Source organism: Mytilus trossulus, chromosome 12 (genome assembly GCF_036588685.1).
Source record: "Mytilus trossulus isolate FHL-02 chromosome 12, PNRI_Mtr1.1.1.hap1, whole genome shotgun sequence".
Taxonomy (NCBI): domain Eukaryota; kingdom Metazoa; phylum Mollusca; class Bivalvia; order Mytilida; family Mytilidae; genus Mytilus; species Mytilus trossulus.
In genome coordinates, this window is record NC_086384.1 from 14280639 (window position 1) to 14301722 (window position 21084).

At 32.4% G+C, this 21084-nt stretch overlaps 1 protein-coding gene across 1 annotated transcript in view; it reads left to right on the plus strand.

Moving 5' to 3' along the window:
* LOC134692800 (uncharacterized) overlaps positions 1-17172 on the plus strand; it is a 34547-nt gene extending 17375 nt beyond the window's left edge. The window contains exons 5-10 of the mRNA XM_063553353.1: positions 3689-3768; positions 8404-9652; positions 10316-11071; positions 14267-14859; positions 15659-15873; positions 17050-17172. Of these exons, the coding sequence (XP_063409423.1) occupies positions 3689-3768; positions 8404-9652; positions 10316-11071; positions 14267-14859; positions 15659-15873; positions 17050-17152 (2996 nt within the window). The 3' untranslated portion in view covers positions 17153-17172. The remainder of the gene's footprint in view (positions 1-3688; positions 3769-8403; positions 9653-10315; positions 11072-14266; positions 14860-15658; positions 15874-17049) is intronic.
* Positions 17173-21084: the final 3912 nt, after the last annotated feature.

The window sequence follows — 21084 nt, forward strand, 5'->3', positions numbered from 1 at the left end:
GCTAAAAATAGAACATAGGGGTAAAATGCAGTTTTTGGCTTATAACTCAAAAACCAAAGCATTTAGAGCAAATCTGACATGGGGTAAAAATGTTTATCAGGTCAAGATCTATCTGCCCTGAAATTTTCAGATGAATCGGTCAATCGGTTGTTGGGTTGCTGCCCCTGAATTGGTAATTTTGAAGAAATTTTGCTGTTTTTGGTTATTATCTTGAATATTATTATAGTTAGAGATAAACTGTAAACAGCAATAATGTTCAGCAAAGTAAGATCTACAAATAAGTCAACATGACCAAAATGGTCAGTTGACCCGTTTACGAGTTATTGCCCTTTATAGTCAATTTTTAACCATTTTTCGTTAATTAAAGTAATCTTTTACAAAAATCTTCTCCTCTGAAACTACTTGGCCAAATTAATCCAAACTTGGCCACAATCATCTTTGGGGTATTTAGTATAAAAAATGTGTGGCGTGACCTTGTTAACCAACCAAGATGGCCGCCACCGCTAAAAACAGAACATAGGGGTAAAATGCAGTTTTTGGCTTATAACTCAAAAACCAAAGCATTTTGAGGAAATCTGACAAGGGATAAAAATGTTTATCAGGTCAAGAACTATCTGCCCTGAAATTTTCAGATGAATCGGTCAATCGGTTGTTGGGTTGCTGCCCCTGAATTGGTAATTTTGAGGAAATTTTGCTGTTTTTGGTTATTATCTTGAATATTATTATAGATAGAGATAAATTGTAAACAGCAATAATGTTCAACAAAGTAAGATCTACAAATAAGTCAACAATGACCTGGCCATTCAACCAAGATGGCCGCCACGGCTAAAAATAGAACATAGGGGTAAAATGCAGTTTTTTGCTTATAACTATGAAACCAAAGCATCTAGAGCAAATCTGACAAGAAGTTAAATTGTTAATCAAGTCAATATCTATCTGCCCTGAATTTTTCAGATGAATTGGACAACTGGTTGTTGGGTTGCTGCCCTCCAATTGGTAATTTTTAAAGAAATTTTGCCGTTTTTGGTTATCTTGAATACCATTATAGATAGCGATAAACTGTAAACAGCAATAATGTTCAGCAAAGTAAGATCTACAAATAAGTCAACATGACCTAAATGGTCAATTGACCCCTTAAGGAGTTATTGCCCTTTATAGTCAATTTTTAACAATTTTCATTAATTTGGTAAATTTAAGTAAATTTTGACCAAATATAGTTCTCTGTTACTAATGGGCAAAGTTCATGATAGATATAATTGTAAGAAGCAAAATCGTTCAGTAAAGTAAGAACTTCAAACACATCACCATCACCAAAATACAATTTTGTCATGAATCCATTTGTGTCCTTTGTTTAATATGCACATAGACCAAGGTGAGCGACACAGGCTCTTTAGAGCCTCTAGTTTATATTCATTAAAAACTAAATCGTCTTGCAAGATTGAAATTCGCAACTACCAGATCCATTTCCTGTCAGAATAACATTGAAAATATCCGATTGCTCATGGTTTTGAACAAATCTACCTGAATATTCCTATCAGATATTCGATTTCACAATGAAATTAACATTGAGCATATAGGTAAGGGTTTTGTAGTACAGACGACTACAGCTAAAAAAACTGTGCCAATTCACATGTTTTACTTCTTTACGTTTCGTTAAATCAGAAGATAAAAACAGAGAACTTCAAATATCGATTAACTGTGTCTCTTACATGCTTTCTTTTTGTCTTATTCATAGCTACTTTCAAACGCAAAGACGACAAACATTAAGTTTCATACAATGACAGAGCAGACACGAAAAAAATCTGAAGAAAAAAAAATTCTTCCAAAAAACATCAAAAAAAGAATTTGAGTCGGCAGGTTTATTTTGGGTCGGTAGCGTTACGGCAAACATACAATCTTTTTATTTAGGCCCCATTTATTTATTTTTCTTGCCTTTTTTCTTGAAAACTATAATAGAAATTTAGAATAGCAAAAACTATCAGCAAGACAAATTCAAGAAATAAATTTGCATGGTCTAATCATCAGTCAACTCCTTATAATATAGTGGTGGTGGAGTCAACAATGTTTTAGTTTGTGATTAGGTCAGATTTGTGGTGAATCACTAGTGGTAGGTCAATGATATTGTATAGTTATTGCCCTTTGATGACAATTTTTAACAATTATTTTGCATTTTTTTGGTGAAATCTAACTCACACAGAATCCTTTTATAGCTTTAATAAAAAAACTAACAGTTATTAACAGAATGTACAGTATGAAAAATATTGGAATAAACTGGAAAATAATCCTTCTTATTTATCTTGTTTACAATGATATTTATTTACAAAAAACCCTAGCTTATAAACAAAATCACAAGAACAATCTAAATCTAGAACCAACTACAAATAACTAGAGAAATGTTAAACAAACTGTTTTTAGTAATAGGGTAAATTCCTGAATTTTTTGCTTACACTTTCTGAAACATAAATATACACATTGACTTTCACTATCTATCTAGAATATTCTAGCATGATTCATTAACTATATTTAAAATAACAATGCCAATTACATAAACAATGTCAAATAAAGGTCACTTGTCTATATAATTGTGTATTATTTGCAACAAATATCTTAAAAAATAAAATTTAGATAAATAAAAACTTTAACAAGCAAAAAAAAATTCTACAATTAAGACAATATATGTGGAAAGTTGCCCAACAACTCCTTATTGTCTTTATTGCCCTTAAAATGATAATTTTTACCATTTTTATGCCCCCACTGTAGCAGAGGGGGCATTATGTTTTACCTTGGGGTTTTTTTTTTTGGGGGGGGGGGCATTTTACTTTATATGATAAAAAAAAGATAAATTATAGACACTTTAAATCCCAAGAGTGATAAGTAAGGCAATATTTACTAAAAAGTCAATTTTTTCTGATATAGTTATATAATTAGTAGACTGTCAATCTTTGCTAGAAAATGAGGATTTTTTTTTACCCTGTTTGTGTTTTGCGCAAAAACTTGTGAACTCCTGAAGAGAAACTAAACAGTCCAAAATGATCAGCAATACAAGATCAACAAAACAGATAGTTTTCGACATGAACTTTTATTTCATCTACAATGTTTTAAATGTGTTCTTTGTTGATTATGCACAAATAACAAGGTGAGCCACACAGCACATGAAAAATAAGTGAATTGATAGAGCCATGACATTTTGTTTAATATTTTCTGTGCATTCCAATTTGTTATTTAAACTTTCCTAAACTGTTATTAAATGATTTGATTGTTCTTTTAGAATTAGTTATTACGATTTACCCTCCAGTAGATAGATACAAGAACATGTGACATGAGTGCCAATGAGACAACTCTCCATCATTATATAAGAAAGTTCACATACACTTGTTGTATAGTAAAACTTGCCCATTCACATTCAACAATTTTTTTAAATTTTATTTGACCTTACAATATTATAGTATAAGACATCTTATGGAAAATATCTTTAAATTCTGGTTCGGCTCAGATAAATATTAATGTGAGATCTAAAAATGAAGCATGTTTTGCAGTTTTCCATAGAATATAAGAATTACGAATATGCAATAAACAATTTTTTTAATAGAATAACTGATATCTGATAAAGTATTGTGTCTTGAATGCAGACGGGTGTTATTTTGATAGATTTATAGTAAAGGGTGTTTTATCTTTTATTGTGTTTTAGAAGTAAAAGAATCAAGTGTTGATCCTTCTCAGGAGGATATTGATGATACAAACAGGAACTCTGCATTAATGGAAGCTTCAGTAAGTTGTTATTATTACTTGTATCTTCCTGTACTGGTCTGGTCTTTCCATCTTATTGTGATATTATGTCTTATCTAATCTTCTTCTTGTGTACCATGCAACATTTTGTCACTGAAGCAAGACATATGGATTTGACATTCCACCATCAGCTTGTGGAGGTATATGGTGGCATCAACATTAAAGATCATTCTATTGTATAAGTTTTGTATGCATTCACCATAGCTGAGTGGGCATTACCCTTGTCCATCTGTACACAATGCTAATAACCCACAAACACAGATCAAGTTTGCATTTCATTTGGGTGGCAACACCTTCAGTTTTCTTGAATTATGTCCCTTTATTAATGGAAAAATTGCTAACTTTGTGGTTTCTGCACTTAAACTTAAATTTACCTCAACCAATATAAAACTTATAAACTATGCATATAACTTCCAAACACAGATTGAGTTTGAACTTGGGTTGTGTCACTCTCATGTTCTCCAGTTATGTCCCATTATAAAACAAATTGCAGAATGTTGTATATTTTCAAGCAGGGGCATCTATTTTCAATGGACTCATTCTTCAATATGGTCAAAAGCTGATAAATGGATATAGATTTAAGGTTAAAAAGATTAAGAAATCTATATCATTCTTTCATTGATTTTTATAAAAATTAGACAAAAGGTATTTTTTATGAACCACAGACAGTAACCAGTTAAAACAAATCTGTATTTAATATACTGACAAATGGACTTAGTTTTTATACGACCGCAAAATTTGAAAAAATCGTATATTGTCGACATCTGCGTCGTCTGCGTCGTCGTTGTCTTCGTCCGAATACTTTTAGTTTTTGGACTCTAACTTTAGTAAAAGTGAATAGAAATCTTTGAAATTTTAACACAAGGTTTATGACCACAACAGGAAGGTTGGGATTGATTTTGGGAGTTTTGGTCCCAATATTTTAGCAAATAATACACATTTTCTTGGTTTTCGCACTATAACTTTAGTTTAAATTAATAGAAATCTATGAAATGTTGACACAAGGTTTATGACCACAAAAGAAAGGTTGGGATTGATTTTGGGAGTTTTCGTTCCAACAGTTTATGAATTAGGGGCCAAAAAAGGGCCCAAATAAGCATTATTCTTGGTTTTCGCACAATAACTTTAGTTTAAGTAAATAGAAATCAATGAAATTTAAACACAATGTTTATGACCACAAAAGGAAGGTTGGGATTGATTTTGGGAGTTTTGGTTCCAACAGTTTATGAATTAGGGGCCAAAAAAGGGCCCAAATAAGCATTATTCTTGGTTTTCGCACAATAACTTTAGTTTAAGTAAATAGAAATCAATGAAATTTAAACACAATGTTTATGACTACAAAACGAAGGCAGGTATTGCTTTTGGGAGTTAAGGTCCCAACAGTTTAGGAATTAGGGGCCAAAAAGGGACCCAAATAAGCATTTTTCTTGGTTTTCCCACCATAACTTTAGTATTTATAAATAGAAATCTATGAAATTTAAACATAAGGTTTATGACCATATAAGGAAGGTTGGTATTGATTTTGGGAGTTTCGGTCCCAACAGTTTAGGAAAAAAGGGCCCAAAGGGTCCATAATTAAACTTAGTTTGATTTTAACAAAAATTGAATCATTGGGGTTCTTTGATATGCTGAATCTAAAAATGTACTTAGAATTTTTATTATTGGCCCAGTTTTCAAGTTGGCCTAAATCAGGGTCCAAAATTAAACTGTGTATGTAGATTCTTAATTTTTGGTCCCGTTTTAAAATTGGTCTACATTAAAGTCCAAAGGGTCCAAAATTAAACTAAGTTTGATTTTAACAAAAATTGAATTCTTGGGCCTCTTTGATATGCTGAATCTAAACATGTACTTAGATTTTTGATTATGGGCCCAGTTTTCAAGTTGGTCCAAATCAGGATCCAAAATTATTATATTAAGTATTGTGCAATAGCAAGAAATTTTCAATTGCACAGTTATAAATTCAGCAATAGCAAGAAATCTTCAATTGCACAGTATTGTGCAATAGCAATAATCTTCAATTGCACAGTATTGTGCAATAGCAAATATTTTCAATTGCACAGTATTGCACAATAGCAAGAAATATCTAATTGCACAATATTGTGCAATAGCAAGAAATTCCAATTGGATTTCAATTGGAGTTATCTTTCTTTGTCCAGAATAGTAGTTGAATCAACTTAAATCATTGTTTTATACAATAGACAATGTATATTCACTTTTACTTAACCAACTGATAGATTAAAACAATCTTTACCATTCAGTCACTCTTCAGTGATAACAAGCACTTTTTTTACATTTTAATATTTTAATGTGTATTTAAATGAGTAGTTATTGTTGCAAACTTCATTAGAAATTTGAATTGAAATCAGTTTTGAAATAAGGGAAAGGGGGATGTGAAAAAAAAATTGGGGGGGGGGGGGGTCAATTTTTTTCATTTTAGATTTCATAAATAAAAATAAAATTTCTTCAAACATTTTTTTGAGAGGATTAATATTCAACAGCATAGTGAATTGCTCAAAGGCAAATTTTTTTTTTAAAGTTCATTAAACCACATTCATTCTGTGTCAGAAACCTATGCTGTGTCAACTATTTAATCACAATCCAAATTTAGAGCTGTATCCAGCTTGAATGTTGTGTCCATACTTGCCCCAACCGTTCAGGGTTCAACCTCTGCGGTCGTATAAAGCTGCACCCTGCGGAGCATCTGGTTCACAATTAACATTTAGATTCAGTATGTAAAACCATCAGGGTAATTTATTAAAATTGGTAAGAAAATATTTTATAATTAAGGTAGATCAGGTGCCTTCCAACATCTTGGATTGGGAAAATGCAGAAAACAATCAGTGTAGGTCTTTAATGACATGTGCAAATTTTGAGAGACAAATGTCATTCATTTGAAAGATTCTACAACACCAAAGCAAGGTTTGGTTGAGTTTGGGTGTTATAAACCTATCTCCTTAGGTATTTGGAGCAAACAAAGGTAAAAAAAAGAAAGACATATACCAGTAGGTATGCTGTTTCTATTGGTGATGGCTTCAACAAATGTTTAAGTTTGTGATTAGGTCTATTTTGTGGTGAACAACTAGTGGTAGGTCAATGATATTTCGTATGCAGTTGTATAAGCATTGGCTCATCTCATTTCCATGCAGATAATTTGTTCTTTCCCCCTCGGCCAGTTAAACTGAGTTTATGGGGAACCACTAGTGGTATTGGTCAAATACATAGTTACATTGCAAAGTTAATATATTTAAGCAGCATGATGGACAGATGTTGACAAGATAACCTAAAAATGGATATTCTTATATGACGTGCTTCTTTATCTTTATCCACATGTATTTGAACATAATTTGCAGACCCTTTGCCGATTTTATTGTTGTAAAAAGTGCAATTGAAAAAAGACAAAATAACTTTTATTCTTATTCGTATGCATAATAAAAAGAAGTAATGCACAAGAGAACGGAAAAATCAACAAAATAAAAATAAAATAAAATTCTGCGAAAGTCTATTAATCTTTTTAGCGCATTTAAGTCATTTCAAAACATGACGTCATACAAATGAAACCATAAAAAGTTGAAAGTTTTCTGTTACGTGAACCATCGGAATTCGTATGACATTGTATTAAAACTTATTTTTGAGGTAGGGTTTGTTTTATTTTCTATTCTATTGCATTATTCGCATATTTATTCATTTTAGCAAGTCAACATGGCTTAATCTGCTTAGTTACAAAATGTCAACTTTGGATTTGACGGAAACTTACGAGAAAAACATGTAAATTAAAAATGGCAAATGTTGAGTTTGAGAATTCAAAGAATTAAAAGTTTTTTTTCTAGCAGTTATTTACAAAATAACCTTTGCAAGCTACATATTTATAAAGATATTTGAGCTTTATTTTACAGGGAGTAAAAGAGAACAGTTTTTTAATGACTGTGTTTGTCCTATTAGAATCGAAATTATTCATTGAGGCCATAGATTGTTTGAAATTTACACATGGCCTTGGTCATGGTATTCGAATTTTATCCATCCCAAGGGTAACTGGGGTATAGAATTATGGTCACTTGGTCTTCTCCCGACCAGCAGTGAAACGCTTGCCGAAGTGGGGCATCCGTTTGACTGTGTGGGATGTATCAAGTTCGCAGTCACGTCCGGTCAGATGGGGGATGTTAACTCTGATGCCTCGTGTAAAGAGAGTGCCAAGCTTATTGCACGTTGAGAACCCTTGCAACAACTCTTTGAGGGGTCCGTAGGTGGCCTGTTGCAAGGCAAAATTTCTGTCTCTATCCAATATACCCTCATTTTCAAGTGGCAGTCCAAACTTCCCTGACCCTCATCCTCTCTTATATTAACCTACCTATTGTTTTTATTTTTAACTTGTTCTTGTCCTGAATATGCATGAAATATTTTCCACTGGACGTTAAGTAACCAACAATCAATAAATCAATGAAATTTTATCCCTCGCTAATGCTCAGGATAAAATAACGAATATCACGGCCAAGGCCATGTGTAAATTTCCAACAATCTATAATTTCCATGAATTATTTCTTAAATATGCAGTTTGTATATATAGTCTAACTTTTACATATAATGTATAATTGTGAAATGTACAAAATATTTTTTTTGTAGGGCTCAATAATAAAAGAGTGTACCTTTGAAATTAATCCAGTTCTTAAGCAAAATCAGTTTATAGAGAGAATTTTAAAGATGTTAAAAGATCGGGAAATCCACTTCAATCAAACAACATTGGAAATAACAGGCTCATTCGAACAAATGTCTTCATTGAACCAACAAATTATAAATGATTTTGGAATAGAAACTGGTGTTTTTTCCAAAGATGAGACCCTAATAGCAGCAAAACGTACTTATAATCAAACAAAGTCAAATTGGAAACCAAAAGCAGACGATAAATTCCGACATGTTGACATTAAAATTCCGTACATGGAATACAGAATGCTTAAGTTTTTTTGTCCAGAGTGTCAGCTGTTCAAAGGTTCACCAACATATGAAAATGGTGTTCTGCGAAAATTGCTTCAGGTTGGTGAAAAGGAAGATGAAATGAAGGCTATCTTACACTCAAAATCATTATATTTTCAGTCTTTGACCACTTTTGATGTTCCTATGCCTGAAGGTTGGACAGTCACTGATTTAAAATTGAAAGAGGTTGAAACTGAGCTGAACATTATATCTTCTGAAATATTTTGTTTCCGTTCAAAAGATGCAAAAACTCTCACATTGAAGGGAAATCAGTATGAAAAACTACAAATGGCAAAGACAAAATGTGAATTCATTTTAGGTATTAAACAGAAAGGGAGAGGAGGTCGAAGAGATAGAGTAATTTCTACTGATCCTTCATATAAAAAAGAAGGAAATGAGCAGATGGGCAATAAATCATTCAGTCAAAGTATGACACCTTCAAGATCATCATTTTCGCAAAGCTTTAGTGGGGGATCCAGTTCTCCGTCAGTACCTCCTCCAAGTGCTGATACATTTAAAACTTCAGAAGGGTTATTGGTCCATGTCTATGTAGGAAACATTCTTAATTTGAAAGTAGACTGCATAGTAAATGCTGCCAATGAGACTTTAAGTCATGGTGGAGGTGTTGCAGATGTGATATCAAGAGCGGCCGGTTATGGATTCCAGCAGGAGAGTGATGATTACATTCAGAGAAATGGCCAGTTAAATGTTACAGACTGCTGTACAACATCTGCAGGCAATCTTCCATATCAGTGTGTAATTCATGCAGTAGGTCCAAGATGGTACATCTACACAGACAAACGAAAATGTGCAAATGACTTGGAGGAAACTGTTAAAAACTGTTTCAAGGTAGCAGAGATTAAGAAGATGACATCTGTGGCTATACCAGCAATTAGTTCAGGTAATATTCAATAAGCATCATATAGTGTTCAGATTATATTAAAGAAAGAAAGTGTTTTGATGACTTCATTGAAAAGTATTATGGGGTATGGACTTTGCTCAATGTTCAAGTTTGAATGGTAACCTTTCTTTGTTAATTTCTGTGTCATTTGGTCTCTTATGGAGAGTTGTCCCATTGGCAAACATAACACAAAGTCATCCTCCTTTTGATATATGGCCTATGGGCAACCTGAACAAAAAGATTCAAGTACATATGTTTGGCTTGTATTCAAATAAGCACCCCTTATATAGTATTGGACAGTTTTGGATCCATTAGTTTCTGATACAGCACTCTTGCCATTGACTGTATTACTCAAAAAATTTATCTGTATCTACTACTAACATGACTAAGTATATAATAAATACTGATAGTGTTAGTAAAGCAGGCGAGACATTTCAGAGTGTGCACATATTTTCAGTTGTTTCATGTTTAGATTTTTTTCAACTGGTTACTGTCTGGTTAAAAAAAAAAACACTTTTGTCTAATTTTCATAAAAATCAATTACTTAAAATCAATATTGAACAGAGAAGTAGGTGATATATTTTAAAGAGGGCATCTTGTTATGTTTAATATATGTTTTTGTGTTTTGTTCTTAATTTATTGTATTTTCATATTATATTTAAGGTATATTTGGAGTTCCAAGAGAAGTCTGCTGTACCCAGTATTGTAATGCTGTCAAAAACTACAGCAATATTTTTGGACAAGCAACTTGTCTTAGAGAAATTCACTTTATGGATAAAGATGCATTTATGGTTGGATTAATACAGAAGGAATTCAAACAAAACCTGAACATTGATCAATCAGTCCAGTCTTCTGGTAGTAGAGTTTCAAATCCATCTGGTCATTCATTGTCAAAGAATGATAATACACCTAAGTATGCAAGGTCACTTTCAGATGATGCAGCTAAAGCAGGGAAATACTCTGGTAGTACAAATGGTAAAAATAGCAACCAAAGCTCTACTGTTAAGCAAGAGAAGTTCCAAAAGCAGTACATGACGGCCAAAGGGTTCAAAGTTCATGTAGTCCAAGATGATATCACTAAAATGTGTGTAGATGTCATTATTTGCCCACAGGATGACTTTTGCTTGAGTAAAGGTAGAATAGCCAAGGCAATAGCCAATGCTAGTAATGAAAGATATAGGACAGATGTTCTTGGTATGAAAACTGTCAAAAGAAGCGAGGTAAAAAAAATTGCAGCCTCACCCTCAACACTTCCTTTTAAGTATGTTCTTCATACAGTTGCACCAAGATGGGATAAGGATGCTGTAAAAGATAATGCCAAATTTATGAAGGAATTGGGCCTGACCATACGGAATATACTAAAGCACTGTAGTGACAGTAAAAATATATCAACTGCAGCTATACCTGTCTTAGGAATTGGTAAGTATTTTTATACACCCTGCAAACAAAGTTTTGAGGTGGCATATGTAAGAATCACCAAGTCTGTCTGTCTGTCTATCTGTCTTTGTGTCTGTTCATCTGTTTTGTTTTTTGTATGGTGCATAACTTTTGTTAAGTAAAACTTTGGATAACCAAACTTAGTATGTAACATAATAAGGTCAGGTAACTCTGACCTTGACTTTGAACTTTGACCACTAGGTCTAAGGACACAGTTATAGTCCTTTGGTTTTCGTTGTCTACGAAAATAGACAGTGTATAACTTGATGTTAATTGTTTTATTTGATACACTTTCCCAATTCATTTCTAGATATTAAATGCATGAAATATTAAGTAGGGGGATAAATTACATGTCAAAGAAATTGGGGTGCTGAATCTTTATGTTAAGTAGCGAATTGGTCCAGTTCTGAAAGGTCAAATTTTATCACCCCCTTAACACAGAATTGTCAATATTTTGAGTTAGAGTTGGTAGAAGTTTCTATAATTTTGATATTATTTGTCTCACTGGTAGTACACTACACTGTAAAAATCTTTTTGAGAAAAAGCAGGTGCGATTTTTTTAATTTGAATTTATTGTCTAAAAGAAATGCACTACGAAATAACTGTATTCTCTGGCCACTATGACACTGAAACTTTATCCAATTTGTGTCCAGCTCAACTTTTATATGTTTAAACTTAGGTTTACTGAATTTAGTATGAAGTTGCATCATGTTCTGAGGTGTGTCATATAACCAAAGTCCAATCTCTGACTTTTTCTCTAACCCTTGTCCCTATGATAGAAAACCATATCCAATTTGTGTTCAGTTCATATCTTTGGTACCTTAAAACTAAGGTTAGTAAACATTTATGCAGGTGCATCATTAGGTTGGGGTGGGTCATATATGCCAAAGTCAGTTCATCTTGACCTTTGACCTCTCTATGAGTTCAAAAAACCTTGTCTGATTGGTATACTGCTTATTACTTTTGTTCACCACAGCTTAGTTGACCAAACTTGATATGCTGATATATCTTGGGATGGGGATGTCATATATATCAAAGTCAGGTGATCCTGATCTTAAACTTTGACCGCTATGATAGTAAAACATTGGTTGATTTGTGTATTGTGCATTATCTTTTGTACCAAAGCATTTAAATTGACAAAATTTGTGTACAAAAGCATCATACTGGTCTTAAACTTTGCCTTGACTTTCATTTTCTGAGTTAATGCAGTATATGAACTTCAGACTTTGTTCCTGCATCAGTATAATTTTCTTTCAGATTTATCTCAGTAACAATTTGTCAATCTAGAATGGAGACACAGCTGAAAATCTAAAAACTAGATTGCCTCAATATTGAATTTCTTAGTAGCAACTAAAATGCATGTACATGAAGGTGTTAGTCCCAGGTTATGCAGACGGCCATAGTTGTCTTGATATTTGCACATAAAAAATTGTATGTGAACTTGAAACAAGATAAAAAAGCGTTAATCAAAGGTGTTTCAATACCTGTAAATATTTAATTTATAATAGCATATTCAAAATTCCTGTCTGGAAGATTTTTGAATTTGATGTATCCAGAGGAAAATCTGTCATAATAGAGAAATGGTCTCATGGCAGTAGAAAACATGTTCTAAAGGGGAAAAATGTCTCATTCCTGAAATGTTTAGTTATTTGAGTATTGTAAAATCTTGGGTGAGCTTTTGAATTTCCAGGTGTTACCCCCCAAAATAGAATCAATTGACCTGTATGCTGTTTCCAGCAGTGTTGTAAGAAACAGCATCATAATTGTATTAGTGTTTTATTTGGTGTTGAACCTATCTTTGTATGTCAATGGTATATGGTATGTAATTGTAATAGCATTTGCATGTATAATTGCCATGCATTTGATATGGCTTAGCCCCTTATCATGGTTTTCTGAATTTGAAACATTTTTATAGTTTACATGTTAAATTTTGTGTTTTTCATGCAGTTTTAGTGGAACCTTGTTACCATGAGTCAATAGTATTTGATATGTAGTTGTATTAACATTGGCATTTTTGTTTCATCATAGACATAGGTTACCGTAGCAGAGGGGGCATTAAGTTTTACCTTTGTCCATCTGTATGTCTGTCAGTATGTCCCACATTTTCTGTTCTCTAACTTTAGTTTGATTCAATCAAATTTTTTAAAACCTATTCAAAATGCTTATCATACATGAAAACACAGATCAAGTTTGAATTTTGGTGGCATCACATTTACTTTTGTTGAGTTATTCCCCTTTACAAATGAACAAAATGCTGAAAAGGAAGATAACCCAATTTTAAAAAATAATTTTAACCAACTACAATTATGAACATAGGAAGATAACTCCAATTTGAAAAAAATAATTTTAACAATTACACCAACTACAACCAATGCTTTATACAATGCAATGTTCAATGGAAAGATATAAAGAATCTTTATACCCTTCGGTGCTTACAAGCACATTGATCAATGTTCTTCCGTTTTGTCTCTTTATAACCTCATATGTCAGAACTAAATATAATGAAATGTATATATGATAAAATTGAGAATGGAAATGGGGAATGTCTCAAAGGGACAACAACCTGACCATAGAACAGACAACAACAGAAGGTCACCAGTAGGTCTTCAATGCAGCAAAAAGTCCCACACCCAGAGACGTCCTTCAGATGGCCCCTAAACAAATATATATACTAGTTCAGTGATAATGTACGTCATACTTAACTCAAAATTATACAAAAAAAAACTAAAATTAAAAATCATACAAGACTAACAAAGGCCATAACAAAGGCCAGAAGTTCCTGACTTGGGACAGGCACAAAACTGCAGCAGGGTTAAACATGTTTTTTGAGATCTCAACCCTCCCCCTATACATCTAGCCAATGTAGAAAAGTAAATGCATAACAATACGCACAGTCAAATTTAGTTTAGAAGTCCGAGTCCAATGTCAGAAGAGGTAACAAAAGAAAATAAACAAAATGACAATAATACATAAATAACAACAGACTACTTGCAGTTACTGACAATTATGCCAGCTCAATCCCTCAATTAAAATGATTGAAAAAATTATATCTTCATCATATGAATATCAGGCATAATCCCTCCCTTTAGCTAATGTATATTTCCACTTAACTGTGTGTCAACAGATTATTGTTTTTCATGTATGTTGCATTTAATATATTATATATAATTTCTGCAGGAGCTGATGGCTATGATACACCATATGTCACTTATGCATCAATCCTATCAAAGGAGATCTCACAAGAATTGCAGAATGACAAATTCAGCATGCAGGAATTATATATTGTCACCAGTGAATTGGGTATGGCTTTAGCAGTCACCGATCAGCTAGACAAAGAAATACTGTTCTCACCATGTACTTCTTTCCAAAGACGAAAACGTCACAATAAAGATGATACAGATGGAACTGATGAAGATAAAGATGGTAAACGAAACAGAAATAGTGCAACTGGAGCAATACCCAAGTCTGGAACTGGGAAACTAGGCACTACAGTAAGAGGAGGAAATTTGGAAGATTGTGTGATTTGTATGGATACACCTGATGACCCCAGGAAACTTCAATGTGGTCATGTATATTGCCATAACTGCATCAGCCAGCATTTTAAAATAAATAATCCTGTCTGTCCAACATGTGGATCTATACAAGGTGTTGTAACTGGTAACCAACCACCTGGTACCATGAAAGTGTATAGAAGATCAAGCCCATTATCTGGTTATCCTGGTTGTGGGAGAATTGAAATTGAATATATTATTGATTCAGGAAGACAAGGGGTATGTTACCTTGACTCTTAAGATTAAAGGAATGTTAGATTTTGTTGAAAACCTGAGTTTGACATAGATTTTTACATTGGTTGCAATGAAATACTGTAAAGTCAAAGTGAAGTTAAAAACTGATAAATTGACACAAATAATGTAATGTTTTGACACTGCATCAAAATGATTTTGAACTGCTTTTAAATTTTAACTACACTTGCATATTTGATATTGTTCCTATGTAAAGCAATATCTATAAAATGTTACTATTAATGAATTGATATGAATTATGAAAGTATTTTGTCAGTATTTTATGCTTGTGTAAGTTATAGAATAACATTTGGTGCAAGCTTAGAATGAATTGATATCAAAGTGAATTTCCATATTTCTTCCAAATATTTTTCCAATTCATTCCTACACAAAAACATTAAGATAAAACATTACGTAATTACTTAAAAGAGTCACCTAACTTAAGACAGGCACTTCATTAGTAAATTCTGGATTGATGAACCATAAAATGCATTTCAATATTGCTGACAAAATACAAATATCTTACTATAGATTCATTATTATTTGTGGGATACCAATCTTCGTGGATTTTGTGGGTTTAGGTGAACCATATAATAAATTGTTCAACCAATGACAAATTTTCTAAAGGCTTCTAAAAGCATTCGGCAAAACCATAAAATTAAATGTCAACAAAGATGCAGGTTTTCCTTCATCCATGAAAATTGGTGCCCTTGAAAATAAATGAATCCACAGTAATATGATGACACCAAAACAAGATATTTTTCACATGCCTTTGAATTCTTTATAGCCAGAACATAAAGACGAAGGGCGAAAGTTTGAAGGTATAAGAAGAATAGGATATCTACCAGATAATAGGAAAGGACAATTAGTGGCAAAGATGTTAAGAGTAGCATTTGACAGGAAGTTGGTATTCACCATAGGTGATTCTCGTACAACTGGAAAAGAAGGAGTTGTAACATGGAATGATATCCACCATAAAACAAACCCAAAACCATATGAACAGTATGTATAAAATATTTGTGTCTTGTCAATTAAATAGTTATAGACATGCTGATGTAGCTATGCTATTAGACACCAGTATATTCAATTGTCAGTCTTATAAGATTTCTTATACCTATATAGATATTGGAAGATGTAGTATGAGCGCCAATGAGACAACTCTCAATTCAAGTAACAATTTATAAAAGTAATAAGCCCATTGGTTTACAATATTATTGGTGAAAGGGAGCTTCATATCTGTTCATGTGCTATAAATCTTAAGATGTGGTATGGGTCTGACACAGTGTAGACACTTTTAGGGTTAAGTAAATTTGGGATGGAAATAAATATTGATAAATTTCTCTAAAACTTTCCAATTGAAATTCACCACTTTGGAGGAAAATCAGCCTACTCCAACTTTCACCATCAAATTTTATTTCTGCATGATAATTTATGTTTTCAAATTAACTGCAATTCACCTTTCAAATATGTTTAGCATACTCCTGATGATTGATCATGATTATAAAGTTCCATTGACATTTTAATATGCATTATTGATTCCTTCCTACACTTGTGTAATGTCCAAACCAAAGTATCACTTATAAAAGTAAAGGTCATCAAGGGATAATCCTTTTTTGTAAAACAATACATAAATTTTTAAAGTCTGTCAGAAACCTGTTCGGTGGTTGTCCTTTGTTGATGTGTTTCAATGTTTCTCTTTTTAATGTAGATTTGACCTTCGATGTTCCTGTTTGAATGGTTTTACAGTAGTCATTTCTGGGACCCTTTATTGCTTGCTGTTCTGTGTAAGCCAAGCTCCATGTTGAAAACTGTACTTTGACCTATAACGGTTTACTTTTACAAATTCTGACTTAGATGGAGAGTTGTCTCATTGTGAGATCTTCTTATATCTTTATATTAACTTTACGGATTGCTTATTTTATGCTCCCACTCCAGAAGTGGAGACTTTATTGCATTTACCTTGCTTCTCAGTTCATAAATAGGTCTGCCAGTCCATACATTTTTCATTCTTAAGCTTAAAAATTGTCTCGTCAATTGTATATTTGATAATTTAATCTATCATATAAGTATAGAAAGAAAATCTTTATTTGTTGTACGTAATGGCAAATTTTAACTAAGAGATTGAGATTTGCCTATGACTGTAAAAGTTTGAATGTTTTCTTTTTTTTTTTTTATCAGATTTGGATACCCAGATGATTCTTATTTGGATAGAGTTATTGATGAGCTTTCTGCTAAAGGTGTCACAGAAAAAGATATAGGACCAAACACGTCCATTTTCTAGAAAGGATTTCAATAGAACATGGAAAGGTATTTGAAGAAATTTATTTTGATTAGGGAAGTTGTGGCAGGCATTTGTTTAACCTGTTTGTATTATAAACAATTATAGCTTTTTTTATGAACGAGGTCAAGGTAAGCATGAATAAAACAGACTCAAAAAGAAATGTGATATGTCTTAATTCATACAATCTTAATAAGTAGTGAGATAGTGTGCATCCACAAGGACACTCTCCCCTGTTATCCCCTGTTATAGCATGTATCTCCTATCGTATGATTCTGAATTCATATTCAGTAGTAACTAGTTCAACTGATATTAACAGTTAAATGCTTTTTAAGGAGCAAGTCCACCCTTGGATGCAGTATTTTTTTGAAGACCCATAATGTGTAGTATAAAATAAGGCTATTATGCCTAGGTTAGCAAGTGACAAGGACATTCATTTGTATAATCGTCTTGTTCTCAGCTCACCAGTACTTGGTGACTAATTTTTTGAATGCTAGGTTTTACAACTGAAAACATCTAAGGATGTTTGGTTAAATGCAACCTTAAGACTGGTCATCTAATTATAGCAAAGACTCAAGTTCAAGTTTTTTTTGTGATTTATTGGCGTTACATTTCGTATAGAAATGTCTTATGGATGTTTGATAGACATACAGGGTCTATAATAAAATTCAAGTACTAGTGAGCAGAGAAAATGAATTACTGTAAAGTTTAATCTGTGCTCCCCAAATTATTTATAAAAATCACTAAATGTGTTGAAGGTATGGTTATTTGATAATGGTGAATTTGAAACCAAACCATAGTTATCAAGTTTATCAAATTTTGCATGAAAGTATGATTTTTACAATTGTTTATTATTTTTGTAGATTGGGCAGGCATTTGCAGAAAAGAATAAAGAAATGAATATAATTCTACAACTTTAAAAAAGATATATGAATCTTGGACAATTTTTTTAATTTAAGTTAGAGATTATACAATAGATTACTTTTCAATCATCCAGATTTGTAAATTTCACTGCATAACCAAGAAGCTAACATATACTTTGTTATATTTGTTATTATCTGTTTTAAATTGTTATGGGTTAGTTTTTGTTTTGCATAGTTTTTGCTTAGAAATAACAGTGCTTTTGCATATATTTATATATATTTAGTAATATCTACCAAATCCAATTTAAACTTTGAAAAAGATTTGTGATAGCTATGAAAGTTGTTTGTAAAGTCATTGTAAGCATACAAAGCTTAAAGTATCTATGGTTTTTATAAGTTAACTGTAGTTAACTGAATTGAATTTGAAAATTTCAACAATTTTAAGGACCATAACTTCAACAATAAGCACCGCCCATACTGCATAGTCAGTTATAAAAGGCCCCTAAATGACAATAGTAAAACAATTCAAACAATAAAACTGACAACCTTAATTATGTACAAAATAATGAATGAAAAACAAATAGTAATAGTATAACACAAGAGCAACTTAACTCAGATGGATACACATAGAAATACATCTAAGAAAAACACAGAGTGGACGTGGCTAGATACTTGTTCACCAAAATAATCTAAAGGTACTTAATACAGATATGACAGAACTAGTAGTTATTGACAGCTCGTCCAAGGCTGATAACAATTGATTAAAAAATATCATGCATCTAAAACTAATATATGTAGTTTAAAAATATGTGTTGGGTTTTATTTTTAATATTTATGCTTTTTCATGCTTGACATATCTTTATAATTGATTGTTTACCCCACTGTGATACATATTTTTCAAATGTTTCTTTAAATGATATTTAGATTTGTGTTTAGAATATTTTTAAAGCATTTTCCCTGTTGGCCCTCTTATCAGCCCTAAGTTATTGTCCTCTTACTATTGGAGTCTGAGTGTGGAACCAGGGCCTGATTGTACTGATCTTTATACTGAAGCTATAATGAAGGGAATGAGACATTTTAATAAAAGGGTCAAAAGATCAACGGTAAAGGTTACTGGTAAATTTCAGAGGAAACAATGAAAAAAAAGTAGTTTCCTGCTGGTACCATTGGTTTCCTTAAGCTTTACTTGATTTTGTTGAAATTACACAGATGGACAAGTTTGAAAAGCAAAATAGGCATAATGATAGTTAGGTACAAGGTCAAACTGACTATTTGGAAATATGGGTTGATAAATGTAATGGTCTGGAATTTTTGTGGTATGATTAGAATAAAACTTGCACAAATTGAAGATGTAGGAAAGGGGATGCAGCCTTGTGGGGTTAATGCTGTAAATCTCAAGGTCACTGAAATTTTACTAAAAAGAACAATTCTTCCAATATGTGATTTAAAGATAGCAGACTTAGTTGTTCCTGCTTGTGTTATTTTTTAATTAATCAAGATGGTAGATTTGTAATGCATGTTTGGTATTGATAATTATTGACATTTTGCTTATTGTTATCTTATGTTGTATAAACTGCTTTAGTGTGGCGTGTGAAATATATATTTTTTTCTCAATGAATATTTACCAGTTGTTCCGAGAACACAGTTATTGTCCTTTGCTTTGATTACATTTGTCTACCAGTAAAGTCCCACTATGAACAGTATATTAGTTGCAATGTTTTTCATACTCCTTCCGTAATTTATTTCTACCTGTTATAAGCCTTAAATAGCAAGTAGGGGTGAAAATTACCTCATCATAGCTACCAGGATTGACATTTTGTATTTGCACCAGGCGCGTGTGGCACCTACAAAAGACTTAGTAGGAACACTCGAATCAAAAAAAGTTTTAGAGACCAGATACTAGTAAGTAGGTAGATGAAGAACATTGAGGAACAAAATTACTAAAAGTTTTAAAAGCTGAGGTTATTTATTCCTGAAGTAGATAATTCTTTTTATAAATGGTGATACCCTTGAAATTATATTGTAAAATAATTTCTATCCTATATGTTGTAGCGATTTAGGTCGGCTAAAAAAGGTTAAAAACTAGTAGCTTTCAAAAGAATTCAACATCTCCTTGACATACAATTGTCCATATTTTGAGTAAGAACTGATGAAGTTTTCTATTATATTGATATAGTTTGTCCCAAAAGTAGTAGAACACACTGTAAAAATATCATTGAGAAAGCATAGGTGGAATTTTTTACTTTTCATTTGTTGTCTAAAAGATTTGCACTACGAAATAACTGTGTTCTCGGGCCAGTTTAAAAATTGTTGATCAAATTAATAGTGATTTTAAAAAATAGAAAAACTAGATATTGTAATGATTGATATAAACTTACTTCATTTTTTTTTTTTTTTAGATTAACATATATATATATTGCATATTGATAACTTTAGATTTTAGATTTTGAAAATTAAAATATGCATATGAATCAGTTTTATATTTACTGAACTAGTACAAAAGATACATACATATAACACTAAAAAAACTGACATTCCAAGTCATTAAGATTTGAAACAAGTGCACCCGCACCAGCGGGGTTCGAACTCAAATAATCAGTGGCGAATAGATAGTGATGACAGTAATTGAACTTCTTAGACCACTTGCCCACTGAGGTCCCTATTATTGTTATGATTTTGAAAAGCTGGCTAATTTATACATTTAAGGAATGTCAATTTGTAATTATACCCCCGCTTTAAAAAAAGGGGGGGGGTATACTGTTTTACCTCTGTCTGTCCGTCAGTCTGTCCGTCAGTCCTTCAGTCCGTCCGTCAGTCCTTCAGTCCGTCCGTCAGTCCTTCAGTCCGTCCGTCAGTCAGTCCGTCCCATGAAACTTTCGTCACATTTTTCTCAGGAACTACAATACAAGGATTTCTGAAATTTGGTTTCATGGTTTATCTAAGTCAGCTATACCGTGTGATGCGTTTTCAGATTGATCACTTGACAACTTCCTGTTAACCGAACACTTGTATGATTTTACACATGATAGCCAAGTTGAAAATTTTCGTCACATTGTTCTCAGGAACTACAAT